General features: G+C 37.3%; 1 protein-coding gene across 11 annotated transcripts in view; it reads left to right on the top strand.

Moving 5' to 3' along the window:
* Window positions 1-24,337, top strand: part of DLG2 (discs large MAGUK scaffold protein 2) — a 1,864,788-nt gene that overhangs the window by 1,206,607 nt on the left and 633,844 nt on the right. For 10 of the 11 annotated variants that reach the window (XM_087433531.1, XM_087433533.1, XM_087433536.1 and 7 more), the window contains one exon: window positions 2,149-2,202. The exons of the other annotated variant lie outside the window; for it this stretch is intronic. In XM_087433531.1, the coding sequence (XP_087289657.1) occupies window positions 2,149-2,202 (54 nt within the window). The remainder of the gene's footprint in view (window positions 1-2,148; window positions 2,203-24,337) is intronic. 11 annotated transcript variants of the gene reach the window in all.

Here is a 24,337-nt window from a genome sequence, read left to right as displayed (position 1 = left end):
GATTTGGGGGTTATCTTGGAATCGCTCTCCAAAACTTACAGAGGTATTACTTTGCTTTATACCCTCACCTACACTTTATAGCTACATTTAGTCAATAATTCCTTAGTATTTACTGAGTTCCAGCTCTGTACCCAAGTGCTATGAAGAATTTTAGAAAAGTATACAATCCTTGTCATTTGTTAAACATGAAGTCTGATTGGAAAGACCAATTTTACACACATGAAATGGAAAATAGCTACATAAACATACAAAAATGATAAATGGGATTGTATAGGAAATAGGCTTATGTATAAAATTTATTCCCAGACCACATTAATGCAATCTGTAAGAGGAAAAACAAAAGTAAGACGGGTTGAAAGTCTCAAATCAAATCAATGCATATTTATTGATCAAATTATACTAGATAATAAAGGGAAATATAAGTATTGGGTATAATACTCAGAAAGTTTTCAGTCTAGTCCAGTAGACAAGGCACAAATGCTCTTGGGAGTCCAGGAACCAATTAGAAAGCATAGAAGAGACGTCCATCAAAACTAAACAACAAACAAGCAACAACAACAAAAACCGTTAAGTCATCACCAGATCGCTTTCTACATCTAATACGCAAGACCCTGAGGCATCTCTTGCCTTCAGTGTGGTCTTTGCTTTGCCTGGATCTTATATGCTGCTCTAGCTAGAGCTCTCTAGTCACTGCAGGACTCAGGTGATGGAGCCACCTAGATACTGGGATCATAGAGCAGCTTAGTGCAGAAAAAAATGGATTTTGAGGTCAGAAAAGCCAGTGTTAAATCTCAGTTCTTATTTTCCCTGAACCTCAGTTTTCTCATTTATAATATAGAAACAGTGATAATAATGCCTCATCAATATGGTTTTGTGGAGATTAAATGAGGATATATATGCATATCCTTATACATGGGCAAGTAATATATATTTAATAAATGGAAATTAACAAGATCTAATCAGTTCTCTTTAGTGCAATTTTAGACCCACTACGTAGATACGTAGAGCAGGGTCATGTTCTCAATGCCCAGTGTTTTTAGTTAAAACATGGAATTTTGTTTTGTAAAATCTGCTGGATTGCCATTTGTTTTATCATTCGATTAGGATTCCATAGGCACAGATTGACATTAAAAAGCTGTTAACTCTGTTAACTCCACAGGGCACAGCTAATGAAATGTCCCAAAAGTTGAGCACTTGCCAAAACCACCATGTCTCTTGATTAATCGTGATGAGAGTATTTCCTCTATCTAAATGAAATCTGCAATTTGAGAAGGAGATTAAAGATCCTTCGGGGGATGAAGGAAAAGTTGCTGTGAAAATTCTAGAAACTAGAAAATAAAGATAGGTCTACTCAATATTCATGAAGTGAGATTGGTTGATGCAAATAGAGATTGCAATCTCTTATTTTCTAATGAATTGGTTTGTAGCGCTCTTATATCAGTTTTACACAGATTCCTACTCAACTTTAAAGAGAATAACTATAGTTTGTACAAAATATGTTTAAAAAAGAAAGCTTAGCATATCCAATATAATTTTACACCATCTTGGACTAATTTTTAATTTTCTGTCTAAGGATTTCTAAGGTATGTGGTCAGAGGTGCATAAATGACAAAGAAAAGATATGATATAGCATGCATAATAGATAAGCACATATGAGATGTCAATAAGTGAACCCTGCTGTTTTGCATTGAATACAACATACTCTCAAAAGGCAGTTTAAAGAAGAGTTGTAAATATTAGTTTAGGTTTAATTTTGCTTCCATGAGAGAAAAATCAAATTTCTTTAGTACAGCCATTTTATAAAGAAATGTTACAAATTTTAACTCTCAACCACTTTATTAGAAATCCTTGCCCCGTACAAAGCACAAATCCTCACCTCCTACACTGTTGGGTAGAATTTAAAAGAAATGAGTATAAGTTATATTGCTTACTTCATTTCATTACGTGGTAAATGTAGCAAACAAATATTTGAGGGGAGGATGGTACAGGGAACTCTGAGCCACTTCATTTATCCCACCAACAGCTGGCACAGTGCCTATACAGGTCTTCAAGAAATACTATTGAGCTATTTATTAAATAAGTTAACAGATCCTATCTCAGAGTAAACTACTTACTATTTAAATTTTTTTTTCTATTTCTCTCTTTTAGGCTAGCCCTGCTCCTATAATTGTCAACACAGATACTTTGGACACGATTCCTTATGTAAGTAACATTTTCAAGACTTTCTTTAAAAACTACGGTAGAACTTAGTTGGATTTAAAATTCCATAAATACTCAGTTTTATCCAATCCAGATAATCTTAAGAAATGATGTGTAGAATGAATTTTGTGCGTTTTCTTTTGATATTTGCTAAATCTCAGCTTAGTCATACAAATATTTTCCTCTTTCATTCATTGTTTTGTAAAGCACAGAGACCTGTCATGAGAAAAAAACATAGCTGATTGTGTTCAAATAATGTTAGTTTCCTAGGTGGTTCACTGAAAAGAGATTGAATAGCTTATAGAAGAGATGAACAAACTTCTCTGGATTTCTTAGTAGAGGAATATTCAAATCAATTTCAATGACAGAGCCTAGGACATAAGTAAGTGATCGATAAATATTTGATGGATTTTGCTGGGCTTCTAACAAGAATTGGAACAAAAGTTTTATAAGGGTAAAGTCTCTCTCTATGTAATGAAATGTATGGTTTTATAAAAGCGTGGATCATGAGATAATAGGATCAGGCAAATCAGTAAAGCCTCGGATTCTGTACGTACAATACAACCACTGTAATGACCAAAATTCTGGACAACAGAGTCTGGCTGGGTAGGGGAGATTGGAGAGTGGCAGTAGGCCACAATGTGGGTGAGTGGTTGACATTATGGAGATCCAACAAGACTTTGTGAGTGGCCCTAGCTGATGGGTAAAAGATAGTGATTTGGGAAGATAGGACAGACACAGATGCATGCAGACAGAGTTTGAAGCAAGGAGAAGGGCTGTAGGGATAATGGACAAGAATAGATTTCTGATCTTTGATGAAAAGAGTAAAGCTTGTGAAATACTTAGAAGAAAGTAAGTGCTTGGTAAGTACCAGCTATTTTCAATCTTAGACCTCAACCTCAAATGCCTACAAGAACCAAGCAAATCATGGAAACAAATGGAGCAGGAGGCGTGGGGACAGTGGGGAATAGAAAGCACATGGCCTTCCAACAGAGGCATCTGCCGTTTGGCTCCAGTGGGATGATACCAGGGGGAAATGGGGGCCAAGTGTTTCCAGATTACCCAGTTTTTTCAAGAAAACTTGGAAATTTTATGTCAAAGTTTGCAATTTTTAAATACAGGCAATGGGTTTTCAAAAGTTCAAACACTGTATGTGCCAAACAAAGTGCGTCTAGTTCAGAGGCTGCCCTTTGGGAGATGTCTGCCTCAAAAGAAGTGGTGGTCCTGAACAGGTTCTGCAAGCCAGGACTCAGCCACAGGGGAGCAGAATGCTAACTGGAGTACAAGGTTGGGACTTGATTACAGGAACAAGTCACTAAAACTGGGACACAGGATCAGGACAAGAATAACAGCAGCTTGACTTAATGCTGAATCACCTGAGCCAGTGAACTAGGGCTTCTTATATCTTTCTGAACAAGAGTCATTTGGGGTCATGCCGGAAATGAGGTTAAGCTTACTGATAGGAATCAAGTGGCCTCAGCTGTGGAAAGTAAAGGACTCTGTTAGAAGGAAGCAAAGCAATGCATTAAAGACACATGGTGTCCACTATTCTCTCACTCTTCCTACCTCCCTTTACTTATCAAACATTTATATCAGAATTACTGTATACCTGACACTGTTTTAAGCGCTTAACAAATATTAACTCATTTAATCCTCATAACAACCCTATGAGATAGGTACTATTAATTTCTTCATTTTACAGATGAAGAAACTGAGTCATAAGGAGGTTAAGTAATTTTCTTAAGGTTGCACAGTAAGAGGCAGAGCCAAGAAGGAACCTAGATAGCCTGGCTGTAGAGTTTGAGATCTTACTTAACTCCTATCATGCTGCTGCTTATGTTTCCTCCTTCCCTCTCTAGTTTTCTGCCTCTCAGTTTGAGAACAAAGTTTGCTTACTTACCCCTCTGCTGCATGTAGCTTTAGGTGGAAGACAGCTTGTCACAGAGGCTTCAATACCCCTGGGGCAGGGAACCATGTATATATTAAGAAATTCTATGTCTTTACTACATTAAATCTCTTTACTCTATTCATTGGCAAAGCAGTGAGCAGTGTTTTGAAGTAGACATGGAGCACAGAGACGATTTTGCTTTCTTGTGGTAGATCTATATTATCTCAAAGCCTTCTATTAGGGTTCTCATGGCTTAATTGCCAGATTCCCTCATATAAAAATAATTTATCAATAGAATCTAAGGATTTTGTCCACACATGCTCAATTGGTATCGCAACTAATTAGCCAGTAAAATCAGCCACATATAACAAATTAATCAAATTGCTCCCATTGCCCTAAATAGGAACTTTGTACTGACCTCGAGTTCTTCCAAGGGCTTTTTTTCATCTTCAACTTTTTTGTACTTAATGCAAACCTCTTTGAGCTTCTTCAAATGTATGATTTTTAGAGAGATTTGCTGAGCAGCTTGGTATGGTCCCAATTCTCACGGCAATGTGTTCTTGACTAATTCATTTAATTTTTCTGGACTTAAATTTATCTATAAGACAGGAATTATAATACCTATCTCAGAGGTGGTTGTGAGGATCAAAGGAGATTATGTATATGAAATCATGCTTTGTTAACTTCTGGTTGATAGGGGTTTATTTATCATTTTATTTAATAAACACTTATGAAGTAACACATGCAAGACCCCAGGAGAAGGGTAAATATGAATATCTTCCTCTGTGTAGAAGAAACATGAATACATTATCTATTGAAAATGGCAGATTGAGTGCATAGCCATTAATGTAGATATGCTTTAGGTCTTGGCATAGACCCGACTGTCACCTTTGTTCCTGACTCACTGGGTAACCTTGAACAAATCACTGTTCCTTTTGCAGACTATTTTCTCATTCCCCAGTGTTCTATACTTTGTTTTCCTCTTTTCTTTCTCATGTTCTAGTTGTTCACATAATTTCAGCTCTATTTAATGAAAAAGTGATTTCAGAGCTCTCCAGAGCATTTCAGTCATGTTGCATAAGAACATTTCCTGCTTTATAAATATTACCTAAGTGACAAGTTTTAACTTATATATTAAAGTCCTCCTCAAAAATAATTTCAGTACAAGTAAATATATTAATTTTGCCAATTAGCAAATTTGATTTTAGAAATATATGGTCCTTGTGGAAATGATTCTTTGGCATATATGCAAATGGAAATAGAGTAAACAGAGGATATCTGTGGTCAAAGGAAATTTTTAAGTGTCTAATAAAGGTACAAAAGATATTTAAAGAGGTTTCTGCTTTTCTTTTCTTTTTTTTTTTAGATAGGTAAGTTAAGGGATATTAGAGCTCTTAAAGTATCTGCCATTAATAAAGGGGTCACTGAGGTTCTTACACATGAATGCTTCAAATAAAGTCATTCTTGTATGACATCATATCTTAGGGTTGGGTAGGACATTATATGTGGCACAGTCCAGCCTCTCATGCAAAGCAGGAATCCCTATATGAAGATTAAAATCACTCGTGGAAAAGAAAAGAGAGAAAAAGAAAAGTCCCATTTCAACACTCTGTAGTTTCCATTTTTTACTCAATCTTTTTATTTTTCCCCACGTATGTTGAATATTGTTTTATGCCAGATACTGATGATACTCTGTTCTTAGAGAGTTCAGAGTAGTAGAGCCTGCGTGTGATCTGTAAGTCCAGCTCCCTGAAGGTTGACAGTGAAAAGGTATCATGTTACTGTTGGGGAAGGAGGAGTATCCTCTACCTACTGTGGGTCCTTCCTGGCTGGGCTATAAATTAAATTGACATGAGACCGAATAGCAGGAGAAAATCGAACAAAGTTTAATAACATGTATACATGGCAAAAACCAGGGAAACTGAGTTTCTCAACAAATGGTGGAGGTTTTTCACCTTAAATAGATTTAGGTAAAGACAAAGGAGGGTGTTGGGGGTGGGGGAAGAGACAGCTATGAGGGATTTACCGAAAGCACAGCAATAAAGGGTATGCAGATTTAAGTCCTCTCCTTCTGTACTGATAAGAGTTTCCAGAGATAAGATCATCCCCCACTCTCCCCTGTACAGAGAGGGAGATACCTTTACAAATGTAAATGTTTGGTAAACAGAACTTTGATAAGAATGGGCTTAGCCAGGAGCCTGCCAGTCTGCCCATACCCAGAGTTAAATTCGTCTAGGCAGCTAGTGGGGGAGGTCAAATGTCTGTCAGAGAAAATAATCAAGGTAAAGAGACATTTTGGGGTGGCCAATTTTGATCTCCCACATTACCCTCTCAGTACCCTGCAGTCAACTGGCGTGGAAGCCTCCTCTTCTGACATGCTTCTTCCTTTCAGCAGACCCTTCAGAGTTTTATATTGAACACTATTTAAACAACTCCCATTCTTTCTGCTTTAGAAAAATAAAGTTAATCAGAGAGATTCTAGAATGCCTTTTCTCTCCATCCTTCTCTAGTGTTCATTTCATAGTGGTTATATTTTGACCTGTTTTCTCGAAATAAACTGTGGGAAGTGGTATACTCAAGAATCACGAGTCTTAAATCTTTCTAAGTAACTTGGAGTTCAATGAATGCAAACCTCTCATTTTGCAAATACAGATATTCTAGCTCAACTAGTAAATGGTAGAGGTTGGTCTACCATTTACTGTTACTCCACGTAATAGTCAATTTTTGGTGTGTAACCAACAACCACAGAATCAGTGGCATATAACAATAAGCATTTATTTCTCCCGTATGTGTTTGCTGGTTGACTGGGCCAGCTACTTCAGGCTGTAGATTATCAGGTTGGCTGGGGCCTGTCTGCTTCACATGCTCATTCTGGGGCCCAGGGGGTGGGACAGTACTACCCAGAGTATGTTATTTTCATTGTGATGGCTGAAGCTCAGGAGGACAAACCTAGGACACAAGCATAGTTAAAGCCTCTGCTCACATACAATCCACTAACATCCCACTGGCCAAAGCCAGTCATATTGCCAAGCTCAAAGTGGAGGAAGGAGTGAGTATTTGCTAAACAAAAAACTGCTACACCAAAGCCTTAAATAAAAGGGCTAAGAACCTGTGTATGTACCTTTGTATAAAAAAAAAAGTACAAAAGAAGGAATCTTATACTTTAAAAATATTAGTGGGTCAATGATAATAAGCAATTAAAGTGTCAAAGGGATCTGATTCAACTGATATAGGGAGTGGGTATCTACATCATTAAGGGTGACTAAGGGATAATATTGAGAAATAAAAGAAATATCTAGCAAGTATTGGCAGTACAATGACTTTACTTTCCTGTGAGACATTTTGTTGTCTGAAACTTTGTTTCCAGAGGTAGACATAATAGTGGAGACAAGGGAATTTGTTCCAGAAATTCCAGGACTGTGGCTTGGAAAACCTCCCAAGAAAGTGAGGGAGAGAGAGGAGAGGAGAAAAAAGAAAGAAGAAGAAATAGGTTAAGAAAAGATATGAGAGGGTCCTTAATAGTATCACCTATTATATTTGACTTCCAAAAAGATCATTTATGTAGAAGTTACTTGAAAACAATTGTAATATCCTTATACTATTGTCAGTGAGATTTTTGTAGAGAGCTTTAAATGTGAAAGGTCATCGGAGGCAGACACAGCTATGATTCTGGGGCAGTGGACCAGAAAACATTCTAATGGGAATAAAATGGTCCAAGGAAAGGCTGACAGTGTGAGTGAAAGTTGGTGAGAAGAGAGAGAGATGAGAGAAAAAGGGTGACGTGGGTTCAGGGACATAGAGAAGCAATCGAATTAGCAGTGAGGTTCATTCGGGAACCAAACTATGGGTTTGAGACTAAGAGGTGTTGTTAAGCAAGGTTTAAATGGTATTTCTGATTGATTCCAGCAGCAGGAAGCTGAGGGTAAGAGCTCTCTAAGGAGGAAGTTGCTGTATTACCGAAGTGGGATGACCAAGCACTTGGTCATGGAGCTAGACAGTGAGGCATTAATTTCTTTGAGTCATTTCATGCAATAACAGACCCTTGTGATTTAGGCTACTATTCACTTTTAATTGGATAGTTTTCCAGAATTACCCATGAAAGGAGAGGAAGCAGAATTATGTTTGTTTCTTTGAACCCCCTGACAGTGATTAATAATGGTGAGATATTTTGGAAGAATTTGCTGATTTTAGTACATTTATCCTTCAGCAAACAGGTTTGTTTCTTTTTGTGGTTTTTCCCATGAACATTGTTAAAACTATATTGTTGATGTTTTTATCTGTTGGGAATGTAGCATTATCCGGAAATGAAAAATCTTTACCTGCCAGAAAGCAGCTTAATTTTGGTTTAACTATGCCCATGAGGCAATAGGAATTTAGCAATAGAGGCAAAACCATCAATATTTGTTCCAGAGTCAAACCTAGCCAATCTAAATCCATTTATCAACTGCCATCATCAGCAGATCCCCTGCTTTTCCACTTGTTACTTTGCTTGAAAAGGCAAGGGGTGGAACGTAATAGTACTTCTCAGATATTAACGAGCGTAAGAATCACTTGGAGCTCTTTTTAAAACGCAGATTCTGATTCAGTAGGTCTGGGATGGGGCCTGAGAGTCTGCATTTCTAATAAGCTTCCAGGAGAGGCTGATGCACAATTGTACACCACACCTTGAGTAACAAGAGAGTCTAATGAGAAAGACTAGGGTTTGGATTCAGGAGCAATTAAGTTCTAAGCCCACCTCTGCCAGTTAATTCTTTCGTGAGTTTTGGTTAAGTCAAATTGTCTAAACTTCTGTTTTATTATTTGTAAAATGGGGATAGTAATATTTGCCTTACAGGGGTTACTATAAGTACTCTTCCTAGTACATAGAAGGCACTTTATAATTGTTCCTCATTAGATTGGGGGGGTGCCTTTGATAAAATAGAACATTCCTTTGACTAAATCTTAAACTGTTGACTAAGAATGCAGAAGTCATAGCTAGTTCAGAGGTAGGGCCAATAGCAGTTATGTAGGTCCATGGATCTACCTACATCTAAATCTTTGCTTGTCAAAGTGTGGCCCATTGACTAGCAGCGTTGTTATTACCTGGGAGGCTGGCAGCATAGAATCTAATGTCCTACTCAAGACCTACTAAATCGGAATCTGTGTTTTTAACAAGAACCCCAGTGATTTGTATGCATATTAAAGTTTGAGAAGCATTGGTCAATAGGACAGAAACTTCCTTTTTTGGTTTGGATGCTGCTGTCTTTGTTCTTTCTCCACACTTTTTAGCCTGTCCTTGGGGCAGCTGTTCTTTTCACTCCTTCACCTTAAATACACGCATATGGGTAGGAAAAATGATCAATTCAATTCAACAAATTGTTATAGTTAATGACCAACTACTATGTTGTGCTAGCTTCTAAACTAGTGCTCTCAAAGACAGTAGCTACAAGCCTCATGTGGTTATTTCAGTTTAATTAAAATAATATAAAATTAAAAACTCAGTTCCTCAGTTGTACTAGTCACATTTTAAGTGCTCAGTAGCCAGTGTAGCTCGTGAGTATTGTATTCGACAGTGCGGATATAAAATATGTCCATCATTCCAGAAAGTTCTTTTGGGCAGAGCTGTTCTAGATAATAAATAATAAGAAAGGAATAGAAGGGAAAAGGGAGCTAATGTGTATCGAGGAACCACTATATTCTATGTGCTTTACATATATATTACCGAATTAATCATCAAAATTATCTTCCCAACTTTTGTGAGTTGGTTTCACTTCCTCCTTTTTAGAGTTGAGTATTTTCAAATCTTCTAAATAGTCATCACTCTCCTAAGGAACTATGGGGTATGCTCAATGTGGAAGACATGGTCCCTGTCTTCATGGCCCTCAAATACTTATTAACTTTCAAGATTCTCATACATGACATGCATCAAGGCAAATGTAAACAATTACTGAAAGCTTTCTTAAAACTTCAGCGATTTTCCCATCATTTTCTTTTTGTGAAATTCTAAAACTCCTATTTAGACTGGAATGAATCTTTAAAAAATTTTTCAAAATAAGTAGAAGACCCGACCTCCTTACCCATTCACAAACCTACTTCAATCTTTTTTCCCTATAGTGCCCTTACAAAGGGCAGTTTGTTGGATACTCTACTCCTAACTCCTCATCCACTGGGAAGCCTGTATGTAGGCTTTTGATATTGGCCCTAAGGTGGAGGCAATGGGAAAATATAATAATATCTCCAAGTGAAGAATGTGACTGATAATGAGAGGCACCACACGAGCCCTTCCTTCTGGTAGTGGTTCCTCTGAAGGCACATGCCCCATACACCTGGGCAAAGAAGCCACTCTTATTCTAAGGAACTCAGCCTGGCAGAGCAGGTTTAAGAACAAAGGGAAATAATCCTGAAAAATATTTGTATCGTTTCTCTATAGCATTGCTACTCAAAATGTGATCTGTGAACTGGTGCCATCAGGTCTCACCAGGCAGACTATGAGAATTGCAGAATCTCTAGCTCCACCCCCAGAGATTCTATGTTTTTACAAGCACCTCAGGTGACTCTTATGCACACCCAAGTTTGAGAGATGCTAGTGGGGACCCCAAGAAGCTTCTGGATGCTGGACTGAAGTGGGAGGTGAAGGGTGGGGTAGAAAATACTGCATCCAGGAAAGACGAAACAAAACTATAGAGATTCACTAAAGTACAATGGTAACACATTTAGTGTTAATCTGAGCCAGCATTTAATCCCAGAGTTTTTTTTTTTTAATCATTTGGGACACTTTTAAAAAACAGTGACTCTCATAGTCTAGTGGAGTCTAGAGGATAATGCATAGTGATAGCACATGCTGTTAAAACAGCCCTTGCCTGTCTCTGCCTGGCTCACTCCTACGCACCCTAAAAGGTTCAGCCTAAATAATGCTTCTTGTGGGAAGCTGAGGTTAGGCATAGTGCTCCTATTGTGTGCTTCCACTTTAGGCTCTTCTTCCCATTCTTAGAAGTTATCACAGTATATCATTAACTGTTTCTTTAATGGCTGATATTTATTCCTCAAGTGTAAACTCCATAAACACAGGGAAAAATTGCTTCATCTTTCCTACCATTGCACATTTTTGCTGGCCTGACTGGCTGAATGAATGAATGAAAATGTGAAAAAACTTCTTTAATGGAATATGCTATAAGGAACCATCTCATTTGAGGGAGTCAGAGAGAGGTAGAATTTTAGCTGACTCTTGAAGAATAAGTAAGGCTGAGTAGAGAAAAGACATTTCAGAAAAAGGGAACTGCATGTGCAAAGGTCAGACACCTAGAAACTCATGTGTTCTGAGTTCTGTGTGGCTGAAACATAGAGCAGTGGCATAACATAAGGTTGGAAAGGTAAGGTTGAGTCTGATTGTAAAGGCCTTGTTTGCTCGATATGGGATTTGGACTTTATCCTATAGGCATTGCCAGCAGTATCATCTTCTTATATATTAGGGAATTTATAGACTTTTTTTTTTCACCACTATACCTCAAGGACCTTGTCTGTGCCTGCTATATAGCAGGTACCCTGAAATATACGTTGCCTAAATAAAGCCAAGAAACAATAGTGATCAGTTAACAGCAATGGACCCCAAGCTTTTCTTGAGCCTTGATACTTCCTTATCTCCTTGCTTTTGCTCACTCTGTTCTATTAGCCCAGAATGTCTTTTCCTTCATACCCATCTTTTAAGATCCCGTTAAACTGACACCTCCGTCAGGAAGCCCTCATCAATCCCTCTAGGCAAAATTAATATCTCCTTCCTCCTTGATTCCCTACTATTTTACTCACAGCAGATTGCCTGCTTTAGTGGAAAGAGGATGGGCTCTTGGCTCTTTTGATTCTACCCTATACTAGCTGGGTAACCTTGGAAAATTAACTTCTCTGACCCCTTTCCCTCATCTATAAGTAGAGAGAGCAATAACTATCTTTCATGGTGTATTATTTAATATATATATTCAAGTACATATAACAGAGACCAAAATGACAGTGCTTTTGCAACATAGAAATGTATTTCTCTCACATATAACAGTCATAAGTGGGTGGTCCAGAACTGGAATGTCTATTCTGCTCCACAAGGTCTTAAAAGGACCGAGCACCTTATGTTCTTGCTCTACCACCATTGGATATTGCCTTTGTGCGCATAGTCACCATGATGACATGCCAGAGAGCAGGTTGGAAGAAGCAGAGAAAGATGAGCATGGTTTCTCCCTTTAAAAGCACCTCTGGGAATTTGTAAACTTGATTTCCTCTTATATCCCAAGAGTTAGAACTTAGGCACAAAGCCACACCTAGCTGCAGTGGGAGACTAAGATAGGTAATCTTTACTCTGGGCTTGCCAGGGCCAGATAGGAACTGGGGATCCTCTCACTATGGAAGCAAAGGATAATGAATTTTTTGGGGGACAACCATGCTCTGCCACACAGCATAGAATCAGTTCTTCAGTGTGGGAGCTGTCTCTCACAGGATGCTGAAGATGATCCATGAAGTACTGGGAGATTTCTCTCTATTTTCTCATCATTTCTAATTTCAACTTTTGAATATATTTTATAATAAACATAATGTATTATTACAGTTGTACAAGTACATAATTATTCTGCTGATTAGCTCCTATGGGGGATGCACGCTCACAAACATTTTACAAATAGAAGCACTCAATAAAAAACTGTAGAGATCACTGGTAGAAAACATTAGAGACAATATTTAGTTATTGCTCGATTCAATAAATTTTCAACAAATGATGACCATTGTTATTGTGCAAAATTAGTATTTACCACATTCTTCCTTGTTTAGTAATAGTTCTTATCATTTAGTATTAGCCGAAAAAAGCTGTGTTTAGCTTATCTTTAAATTCCAGGGAGCATCCAGCTCTGGTCCATGCACATAGTAGGATTTCAATAAAAGTTTAACATGTCACTGTTACTTTCAGTTGTATTATTCAAATTTAGCTATTTTAATAAAGAGTACGTGTTTTATTTGAAAAGATAGTTTATCAAGTAAAATGTGTGTTTTAGTTTGATCCACAGGACCGCATGGATTGAGGTACATGCTGCCACCCAAGAGTGGGATGCCCAATTTATTGGCTTAATTTTCAAAGTTTAACATACTTGTCCATAACCACTCCTTTCAAAGTACTATGCTTTTAAAATGCTTTTTCTTTCTCACATGATTTTTGAAAGAAAATATAGGCAGTCATATATGATAAAGCAGATCGTGGTTATTTGGGTGAGATCAAATAGAAGAAAGAGAAAAGAAGAATGGTAGTTGAGTAAAATCAGTAAAGGAAATACGAGCACAGTAATAAAGAGAGATGGCTTAAAATCTTTATATTATCTTCTCTCAATTTTAAGAGTTATAATTGGAATGAAGCTAAAAAACTCTACTTCAAACTTTAAAAACAAAAAAAGCAGAAATACTAGAATATCCTTTTCTAGGGCCTCAGAAATTTTATGTGATGCTTAGAGTATTTTATAATCTTGCCTCTCCCTTGCTAAATTTTGTTGGGCTTTTAAATGAACTTTTCTACACTGATCTTTTTCAAGGACTAATTCTTGGGTGATGACTAGAGCTACTTATTCTCTGAGAAATTGGACAGACATCTTGTTTCTTTTGTGACTATTCCATTATAAATCCTTCCTTTGGTGCCCACACATCACTATTTGAACTCATTCAAAGCCTCTTTCCGTTGTTGTTCATCCTCTTTTAGTTCATCTCTAGGATACAGACCCTTTTTTGAAAAAGTCTTTCTTTTAGTAACTAATTGTCTTTCTTTCTGAGAAGTCTGTGATTTGGCAGTGGAGATTACTTTGGCTTTGTTGTCTGGCAGGCATAAATTCATAGCCTCCTTGGTCCACCTACTAGTCCTATAACACCGGACAAATTACCTAAAAGTTCTGCACCTTGGTTTCCTTATCTCTAAAATAGGATAACATCACCTGCCTCATGGGTTCATTCATTAAATGAAGTAATGAAAATGAAGCACTTAATATAGAACCTGACACAGAATAGTCAATTACCTCTGATTTCTGATTTTTCATAGAAGAAATTCATCTTAAAAATAATTAACATTTTGAGAACAAAAAATTCTTGAGGATTTCATTTTCAAAACACCCAAGTGATTCATTCTCCTATGTTTATAACAACAGGGTCAATGACAAAGAGGCATTGTCCCACATGGATACATGCTGGGAGCCCTCTACCACGTGGTTTTCAGTGGTTGACTTCCCCTATTGTCTTTTCTCATGTATCTTGTCTCAGTCCTAAGTTGTCACTTAGAAGTTCCAGGTTTATTTGAATATTTGAATAGCAAGATGAACTTTGATGAGCTTTTCCTTTGGAGAAAAAGCATAGTTGCTGCTTCACAAGCAGCTTTAATAGCAATAGGTTTTGATTATCCTGATTTCCACCCAGTGCTCCAAATGATGTTTTGCCCAGAGGTGTTTTATTTTGGAAACTCAGGGGCATAAAACTCAAAGAACAGCAATCTAATGAGGTGTCATATGAAGGAAAAGTAGTCATGAAATAACAAAGCCAGATAGGTCAAACAGCATGCTGAGAGGAGCAAATAAACAATAGCCCATCATAATCAGTATCTCTTTAAAGGCAATCTTGGGGAAATTTTGTTTGTTTGTAGTTTTTAAACACATTGCTAATACTTTTCCTGATCCCCTGAAGCAGTGGTTCTCAACTTTAACTTCACGTTTTATCTCCTTGTGTGCTTTAAAAATATTGATGCCTGGACTCCAGGAACGAAGATTTCTTCTTATGGGCCTGACTGTAGCCTGGGCATAGACATTGGGATTTTTAAAACATCCCCAGGTGAGTCTTTTGTGCAGCCAAGATTGAGAACCACTGACTTAGAGTTATAAAATGGAGAGAGTTTGATCTATTTGAATTGGAATTATAAAATTAGATACCAGCACTTACATTGCTTATTATTTTGAGGGGGAAAAAGCAGTAACCACAGCGTGGGCTGTGTCATACATAATTCATCAAGAATGTTAAAACATGTAGTCTTTCTAATCCTTTGTGATTCTGGAAAGGCCTTCCAGTGGAAATGGCTGGTTTAGTGGACTCATTATAGATAATAAACTGAGTTTAACACCTCTTAACTTGGTAACAAACATAGCCACTGCTAACAAGGCTGTCTGTGCAAGACGCATGCTCTCAGATTCAGATATGATCAAGTTAACGAAATGCCCCTCCAAGGGTTGTTCTGCTGACACATGTCACCATTTATGGGTTGTAATTGGGTTAATTAAAAAGAGAGGCATGGCCTATGCTTGAGTATTTGGCCTAAGAGCCCTCAACAATACTGAGAAAAGAAATTTGCAGGCCAGACCACTGCTGAAAGCTGGTCTGGGGTTGACCTTTAGGTAGGTCATTGTAGTAACCTAGGGCGCAATGTAATTAGAAACAGTCAAATATCTAGAGTCTGCCCAAGTCCTCCAGAAGCTTTCCCTGACAACCCACCTCACTGAGCTTTCCCCTTCTCTTAATGCCTATCGCTCTTACTTTAAGAAGTACCTTGGTCAAAAGGTTTTTTAATTCAAGTTTGTTTGATGGTGACTTGGTTTAATAAATGTCTGCTTTGATGGAGAAATGATCTGGCTCCTATAAAATGGAACATTGTGTTGGCATGGCTAAGAGCATAGACTTGGTGTCCAACAGAAGTGGCTCTTAAATTTGAATATCAACTCTGCCTTCACTAGCTATGTGAACTTGAGGAAGTTCTTTAAACTCTAGGAGCCTTATTTTCTTATTTGGTAAAATGAGGAAAACTGGAACTATCTCATAGTACTGGTGAGAGAATGACCTGAGCAATTTCATACATGGTTTAATAAATAGTAAGAATAATAATAGCTAATAGTTATTGAACTATATGCTAGGCACTATTAAAATTTTCTTTACGTATGTTAGTTTATGCAATCTCCACAATAACCCTGAGAAATGTATTGTTATCTCCACTTTACAGGTGAGGAATCTTATGCAAAAGAGATACTCTTAACTTGTTCAAGGTCACACAGCATGTAGTGAGGGGCAGGTAACAAGAATAGCATTATGCTACCCTGCCTCTCAGTGGTTGTAATAAAATGTAATTTGCTGAGTTACTCACTTAAGAGACTGAGAAAGACACAAAAGCAGCTGAGGTCAAGCACAGTGTTGTTATACACCTCATTAATAAAAGGTCAAAGAGCTACAAAGAGAGGGAAATTGTTCCCGAATGTGATAAACAGAGGAAATTGGCAAGTATACAAAACATGTTCTGAAAGTTAAAACTCAAGCTGGGAAGAAATCTTAGATATGATATTAGTGATGTCATTCTGTGTAATAAATGATAAGTAGGAATTGAGAATGAATGATTTGGGATAGATTGAGTGAAAGTCCCAAGCAACATGCTTTCATGTGTTATTTTATTTAATTTTCAAAATATTCAGGAAGGGAGCAATCTTTTTCATAGCTAAAATAAGCTATATTTTATTTAATTTTCAAAATATTTGTGAAGGAAACAATCTTTTTTATAATTGAAAGATGCTTTAAGGTCGTGAAGTTCACGAAGCTTATGTCATTAGTAAAAGACGAAATTGGACTTGAACTTAGATCTTCCGACTCCTCCCAACTAACTGGCTGTGTCATTCGGGGCAGGTCTTTATGGGCATTGCTGGAGTTCAGGTTCCTTGTCATCCCTCAGATGAGGGAGCTCTCCTATGTAATGGCTTTGGCCCCTTCAATTGTTAAATTTTTGTTTATGATCTCTGAGTTCCACACTGCTGTTACGTACTGTGATTCATTCATATCACAAAAATTTTGAGCGCCTACCGTGTGTCAGGCACAACTTTAGTTCAAATATTGGGAGCAAAACAAAATTTTCACTCTCATGGAGCTTACATTCTAGTCAAAGTACACAATAAACAAAAAGCAAACTATAAAGTAAAAAGTGCTCTGAAGAAAAGAAAGCAAAATGATGTGATAGTGGCAGTGGGGAGGGCAGTGGCTTCTTTAAAAAGAGGATTTAGAGAAGCCTTCTTAGAAGTGATATTTAAGTTGTAACCTGAATACAAGGAAGAGCCAGACCTGCAAAAATCTTTCAGTGTTGCTGTTTTTATTTTCTACTTTTTTCCCCTGCCTATTCTATAAAGCCTGACTTCCATTTGCGTTTTTTTTTGTTTGTTTGTTTCTTTTCCTTCCCCCTTCATTCCCTGTCTTGGTGAATAGCATCATCATTAACTCAACTGTCCAAGCCATATTACATTTCTAGGAGTCATCCTGACTTAATTTTGCCTCATATCCTTGCATTTATGTGGTTACTAATTTTTACATAGTGTGTATGCTAAAAATCTCTTGTCTCTGTTCAGTCTTCTTCACTGTCAGGGCCTTTAGTCCAGGTCTCTTTGCTCTCCAGGGCTCCTGCAGGTTTCTCTGAACTTGTCTCTCTGTTTCTTTTAGGCTTTCCTTCTTCTAGACCACAGAGTTCTCTGAGTTATTCTGAAAACCAGTTATAGGCCCATCATTAAACTACCTAAAAACTTCTAATGGCCCTGAATTGCCTCGTAAAATCTAAACTCCTTGCTGTGATATTTAAGGCTTTTTACTGGTGCCTGTCATCCTTTCCCTGTTCTCCCCACCCTAGCTCTTCCCACAATATTCCCTGTGTTCCAAGTATACAGAAGTTCTCCTAGTTTCTTGAAGACACTGTATTCTTGATGACTTCCATGCACATGCTAGGCCTTCTTTGATGCCCTGTCTCCTAATGATCTCCTTCCTTTCCTTCAGGAACTACTTCAAACGTCACATCCTTCTTGAAGCCCATCCATATTTCTGTACCTATAACACTGAGATAAGTGGCATACAAATCCCAAAATAAGAGCACCAAAATCAGTGGGGAAAAAATATTTTTCTCCCACATAACTGAAGTTGAAAGCTAGATAATCCATGGTTGACATGGTACTCCATAGTTTGAGACCTAGAGTCATTCTATCTTAACTCTTTTAGCATTCTCTCACAAGGATCCCTGTCTCTCTATCACCTCATGGTTCAGATGGCTGCTATTGCTCCAATCATTACATTACATTTCAGGCAGCAGAAAGGGACATTAAGAACAGTATGCTGCCTACTTTTAAGGACACTTCAAGAAATTACACGCATGAATCCATTCATTGACCAAACATGGCCATGTGGCTACCCCTAGCTGAGAGAAGCTAGAATATTTAATTTTTTAGCTGGGTGACAGTTTCTAAGAAGAAGAGAATAGATATTCACAGACAGTTAACAGTCTCTGATACAGTCAGTCACTCTGTATAGTATTATTAGTATTCCTTATGAGGAGGTTTATTCTTTTAGTTTTTATCTTTCAAGTTCTCATCCTTCCACCATAAGTCACACCTGCTATAGAATAGAAGACATCTATGTTGTCTTCTATGATCTGGATCTTGCCTTTGTCTCTAATATTAATTTCCAGGACTGTTCATCCTCCTTAGTACCCATTCTATCTAAAGTTTCCCATTTGTCTGACTGTTTCACACTTTTGTGAAATGGCGTGAATTTTTCCTTTAATTGGAATGCTCTATCCCACTCCTACCTCTAGTCTATGCGCGCTGTCCTTATCCACCTCCTACCCTTTGGGATTGATCTTGTATTCAGTTCTTTGCTCACATATCTGCCCCCCACCATACCATGAGCTCCTTGAACATACAGACTATGGTTTATTCATTTCTAAATCTCCAGGGCCTAGAACATGACCAGAAAAAACACAGACACTCAATGCATTCTTGAACAAATGGACAAAATGTACAACTGAAGTATATGTTCACCCATTTATTTCATACTTTTGCAAACATTTATTTGTTAACGTTATATCAAATGTGAAGCAGCAAGCTGAACGCTGAGATATAGCAGCAAATAAGATAAACGTTGTTCCTCCCTCGTGGACTTTAAATTTGTAATGAGGGAGACAGACAATAAACTAATAGAATAATTCTAGTTGTGAAGGAGATTAATACAAAGGAGGAAGAAAACGAACTACCTATAATACCGAGGGGGCTACTAGCAGGATACATTTCAGTTATTTGTAAACCTATTTAATTCTTGTTTGTGTTGCATTCTTCACGAAAAAAGTAGATGAAGAAGTTTGCTTTTATATAATGACAGGTTCATGCCTCTGAGTATGGCTACCACCCAGAGAATTGTTAATTTGCTTCTTTTTTAAGGTCAGTGACTTGAAAAATTATAACATACCAAGCTTTGGATGTGGAGATTAATGTGATTGTTGACATTAATGGCTTAAAATAAATTATTGTGCTGAATTAAACTCGATTAAAATTTGTGGGATGTTCATCTCTGTTGACTGGCTAAATGTTTATAATGAGAAACCCTTACTTATTCATAAAAAAAATTATATTTATTGAGTGCTTGCTCAGTACTGTTGTAAATGCTTTACATGCATTAATTAATTTAGTCCTCACATCAACCATTTTAGTTAGATACTGATCTTATCCTCATTTTACAGATAAAAAAAAAACTGATGCAAAGAGAGGTTAACTGATGTGGCCAAGTTCAAGTAGCTGGTAAGAGAAGAAGCCAGCACTCAAACCCAAGCAGAATCTGTGCCCTATACCCTCGCTACTCAAAAGGGGAGTCCTCAGACCGGTGTATCAGCATCAATGAGCAGCTTGTTAAAAACGCACACTCTCAGGCCCACCCCAGACCTGCTGAATCTAAATCCGCATTTTAACAAGATCCCCAGATGACTCAAATGCATATCAAAATTGGAGAAGCACTGCTCTAAACCACTACTCTGTACTACCTTAGAGCAGCTTAAATTTGGGGACGCTCTCAAATACCAAATGTTTATTTAGTTCCATTTGTCTCTGGACCAGTCAGACACTTGTGTCTTCTTGTAGCCTCAGCAAAGTAACATGTGAAATGCTCCAGGCCATGTAAGTGCTCCCTCAGAGAATATGTACTTTCCTTTTCTTATATTCTAGATCACAATGCTACATCCACTCTGGGAATCTGGCTGCTTGTTGAGATTTAATTAAAATATTAATCAAAAATATTGACACCATTGACCTTCATTTCCATGAACCACTTGAGTCATGTGGATTAAGAGAAATGCCGTATCATCTCATCACTAAAAGTAGTTATACCTTGATACTGGAAAAATTTGGAAGCAGGAGGTTAGATATCAAAGCAAAAAGAATATTTTAAATCCTCCATTGATTTTCTTTCTCTGTGTTTGCTCCTTTTTATTACAGGGATACCTGCCAGCGTCATTTTCTTCTTTCTCTGGTTTATAACTTTTCCATTAAAAAGTAATTTGAAAGACAGTATCGCCAGAGAGTTTTATCTGTACCTGTCTTATAGCACTTTATCATTTATCTCACAGTTATGTGAGTGCATACTAGGGTATAATTACAGTCCCCAGCATCTATAGAGTATATGTAATAAGCCAGGAACTGTGCCAAGTGATTTTTTTTTCCTTAGATAGTTCATTTGATCCTCACCACAACTTTATAATGGAGAGGCGATTATGATCCTCATTTAACACATGAGGAAACTGAGGCCCAGAAAGTTTAGAAATATACCCAAGGCTCACAGCTTGTAAACACTGAAACGAGTTGAACCCAAGCAATCTGATTCCAGAGCCCATCTGCGTCACCAATGTACTGCATCGGCCAGCCATGATTTCATTGCAAGCAGTGGGTATAGAAATGGGCTTAAACAGTACTAGGTTTTAAAAAATTTTTTTGCTGGATCCTGAAAGACAATCGTTACCTAACTTGTGTTTCTGAATTCTAATTTTGGTCTCACAAAATTACATTTTTAAATGACAAATGTTTCAAACATCTTATTGTTCAAGCAACCCCCCTTTCTCTCATTGTATCATATTGGATCAGAATGTATAGCATTGAATTACAACGGCATAGGCGTCAATTTTGAAGATCACTTGGCCAAAGCTCTAAGAACCACTTGGAATTATTTTCCCCTAAATTGGCTGGCATGAACCACATATACATTAGCAATTCATAGTTAAGAGTAAAACCCCAATTAAAGTCTGGTACTCTATAGGTAATAACTAACAACTGAGCAGTTGCCAAGAAGCACCAATTAAATAAGTGCCAGTGATGTTCAAGATGAATGTGTCAAGAGCTAATGTGCTGAAAACAATTAGTCCCTAAATCCCTTTGAGTCATAATAAGTCTATGACCAATGCAATTAAAACAGGCATGACCGGATCTGACTAAAAAAGCAATAGAGGAATTCTGGAAAATGTTCCCAAATAGTCAAGTTCAATGGAGGCTGGAGGTGGGCTAAAGAGGTGATAGTTAGTCAAAAGAGGCATTAGAGGAGTAAGACAGGCCATCATATCATTGAGGCAACCAAAAGGTGAGTCAGAAACCTAGAGAAAACCAATCATGAAGTAGTTTGTCACCTTGATTTTAATTAAAATGAATACAAGATTTTACAATCTTCCTATATAGCATCATAGATCCAAGCCTTTGAGACTAGATTTTTTGATGCGAGAAGGTATAATTTACTAATTCAGCATACGTTTTTATTTTATTTTTTTATCTACATGATAGCATTTTATACGGTCTTAATGTGAAAGGCCTTCCTTGAATATTGTGTATCCATCTGTTCTAGCATTTGGAAGAATATCCTTTGCAGATGCTATATTGAAGGGCAAGATCTAATAGTAAAACTCTACTGAAAATTAGAAAAAATAATGCTCAATAACTGGCTGCAGCTCCTTGTGCCACTAGGACATCTTTTACTGTCTCTAGGTCATGGTTCCTTCACTTGTCATAATAAATTCTAGTTAATTGCCCTCAGCTGACTTTAGTGAAGGAGAATTAGATAGCATACGTTTTTTTAAAACACCAACTCTGCCTGGCACAGAGCTAGCTGTTAAAAATAGGGTATTATACAAGAAATGGCTTCTGCCCTTAAGAGGTTTGTAGTTTAATAGGAGAAGGCTAAACTATTGTGAACAAATAATTTTAACTTGTATAGGTACTGTGACAGAAGCAGATAAATGGCTCAGTGGGGACACAGACATGGGAGTGTTCAATTCTCTTTGCAGTTTTCCATGACGTTCATGACCTTAGAGATATCTCCTCCAACGCCTGGCTTCTCTCTTAGATCGCATTCCCTCCAGTCACACAGAATTTATTTTTCCAGTCGTTCCATGATCCTTCCTAACTTGCTATCTTTTGCGTTTGTTCTTCTCTATGCCTTGATTGTCCTTTTCTTTTATCTCCCTCTGACAATAGTTGGTTTGTCTTCAGAGTGGAGCCTCCTGAAATGCCACGTCCTCTGTGAAGCCCTCCTTCTTGGCCTGTTAAGTGCACCTTTCTCTGTGTTCCAATGAACTTTTAATTTAACTCTATTGTAGCACATACCACATTACATTTGGTTATGAGTCTGTAACTCCTTGAGGCAAAGATTCTGTTTTTATATCTGCCCCAATATTTATCAGAGTACCTGACATGTATTGGGCTTACAATAAATGTTTTTGTTTCGTTTTGTCTATTTTTTATACATAAAAAGATGAAATAAATTGATTTAAGTCTTTCTTGAACCTATTTCCTCTTTTGGCCCATGATATGGATAGTCAGTTTATATAAATTGCGATGTACATGTTGTTGGAAGTAGTATTCCTGATTGATCCTCCATTGACCTATTTGGGGTTTAAAATCCTATTTGGCTAGGAATTCTGTGTTTGACCTACCTTCACATTGTTAGGGATTTATTTGACATTTCCATTCCTGAATTAAAATGAAGGGCATCAAGCTAGTCCTGTAGGAGTGAATTAACTTTCTTAAACATTATGCCTGATTTCAGGGGGTCCCTGTTTAAGCTAGCTGAGTGTGTATAGACACTCAGACATGCCAGCAGGCAACTCAGAAAAGCTAAATTAGAGAACCTGTAATCTGCTGTTCCAAACAAATCAAAACCAATAAGTAAAAATTAGATAAATACCATACATAGTAACTTAGTAACTTAATAACACAAAAATATTTCTGTTAGGGGCTTAAAAACATGTTGGTATCCTAGTTAGAAGATTGGTTAGAAGTCCAACAAAATTTTAAATAAAAATTGAGCAATAAACTGACAATCCAGAGATAGTATTTAAGCTTACATATTTATTTAATAAGTATATTTTGGAGCACCTTCTCTATGTGAAAGATTGTGACTAATGCTATGGGAAACACAAAGATGAAAAAATATAGAGACTTCATCCTCTAAGGAATATACACTGAAGAACAGGACAAAATAGGGAGAAATGTGAACCTCAATCCCATCACTGTGTGTGTTCTATCACAGTGACGCAGAGCTGATGGCCAAAAAATTCACCAAAGGAGAGGACTGCCCTTGAATCATATTCTAGGGAAATGATCAATGCTAGAATATCCTACATAAAAATGAACAGGTCAATAGGGACAATTAAAAATCCTGACACAAGACCTTCCTGGTGTTAGGAAAAATTGTCATCTCCAGATCCTCAGAGCAGGATTTAAATTTGGAGGAACTGAGACCAATTTCTCTGAACCTAGCTTTCTCAGCTGTCAAATGAGTCCGTGCTTTAGAGATTGTATGTATGTTTGTTGTGTATGCATGTGTCTATGTAGATAAATAAGAGAATAAATCATATAATAAGCTCTTAAATGCTATCCCTATATTGCTATTAATAATTAATTCATTCATTTATTACAGAAATATTTGCTATGTGCGGGACCTTATGCAATACATTGTTGCAGCAAGGAGGAATGAGATACAGAGCCCATGTCTTCAAGGATGTCTTAGGCTTGTAGATGATAAAGATAAGCAAATAGAAAAATGAAATTCAATATGATAACTGTGAAGAGGAAGTAAGAAGTACAGTGGGACACAAACAAAGGAGTAATTAATATTATTGAGTTCAGGAGAGGCGAATGTTTTTTTAAACTTAAAGTATAGGAAGGAGTCCCCAAAGGAGATGAGGTTTGAAGAAGGACAATCGACAGGGAAAGGACAATCATATATAAAGAAAGACTCAGAGAAAGGAAAAGTCTTAGCAAGTCCAGTAAACTCTTTCTAGTTTGGTGTAGTAGCAATAAGGTCTGCATGATGAGGAGTGCTGGGAGATGATACAGAACATACATAACATGGTATGGTACATAACATGGTACAGTCGTTAAGAGCATTGGCTCAACCAGACTGCTGGGGTTTGAATTCTGATTCTTTGGCCTGTATGACCTTGAGCAGTGCCTAAACTTC

This window comes from Ceratotherium simum, chromosome 7 (assembly GCF_057802395.1).
Source record: "Ceratotherium simum simum isolate JZ-2026a chromosome 7, ASM5780239v1, whole genome shotgun sequence".
NCBI lineage: Eukaryota > Metazoa > Chordata > Mammalia > Perissodactyla > Rhinocerotidae > Ceratotherium > Ceratotherium simum.
The sequence above is the reverse complement of the archived record's forward strand: the minus strand, read 5'-3'. Positions and strand labels throughout refer to the sequence as shown.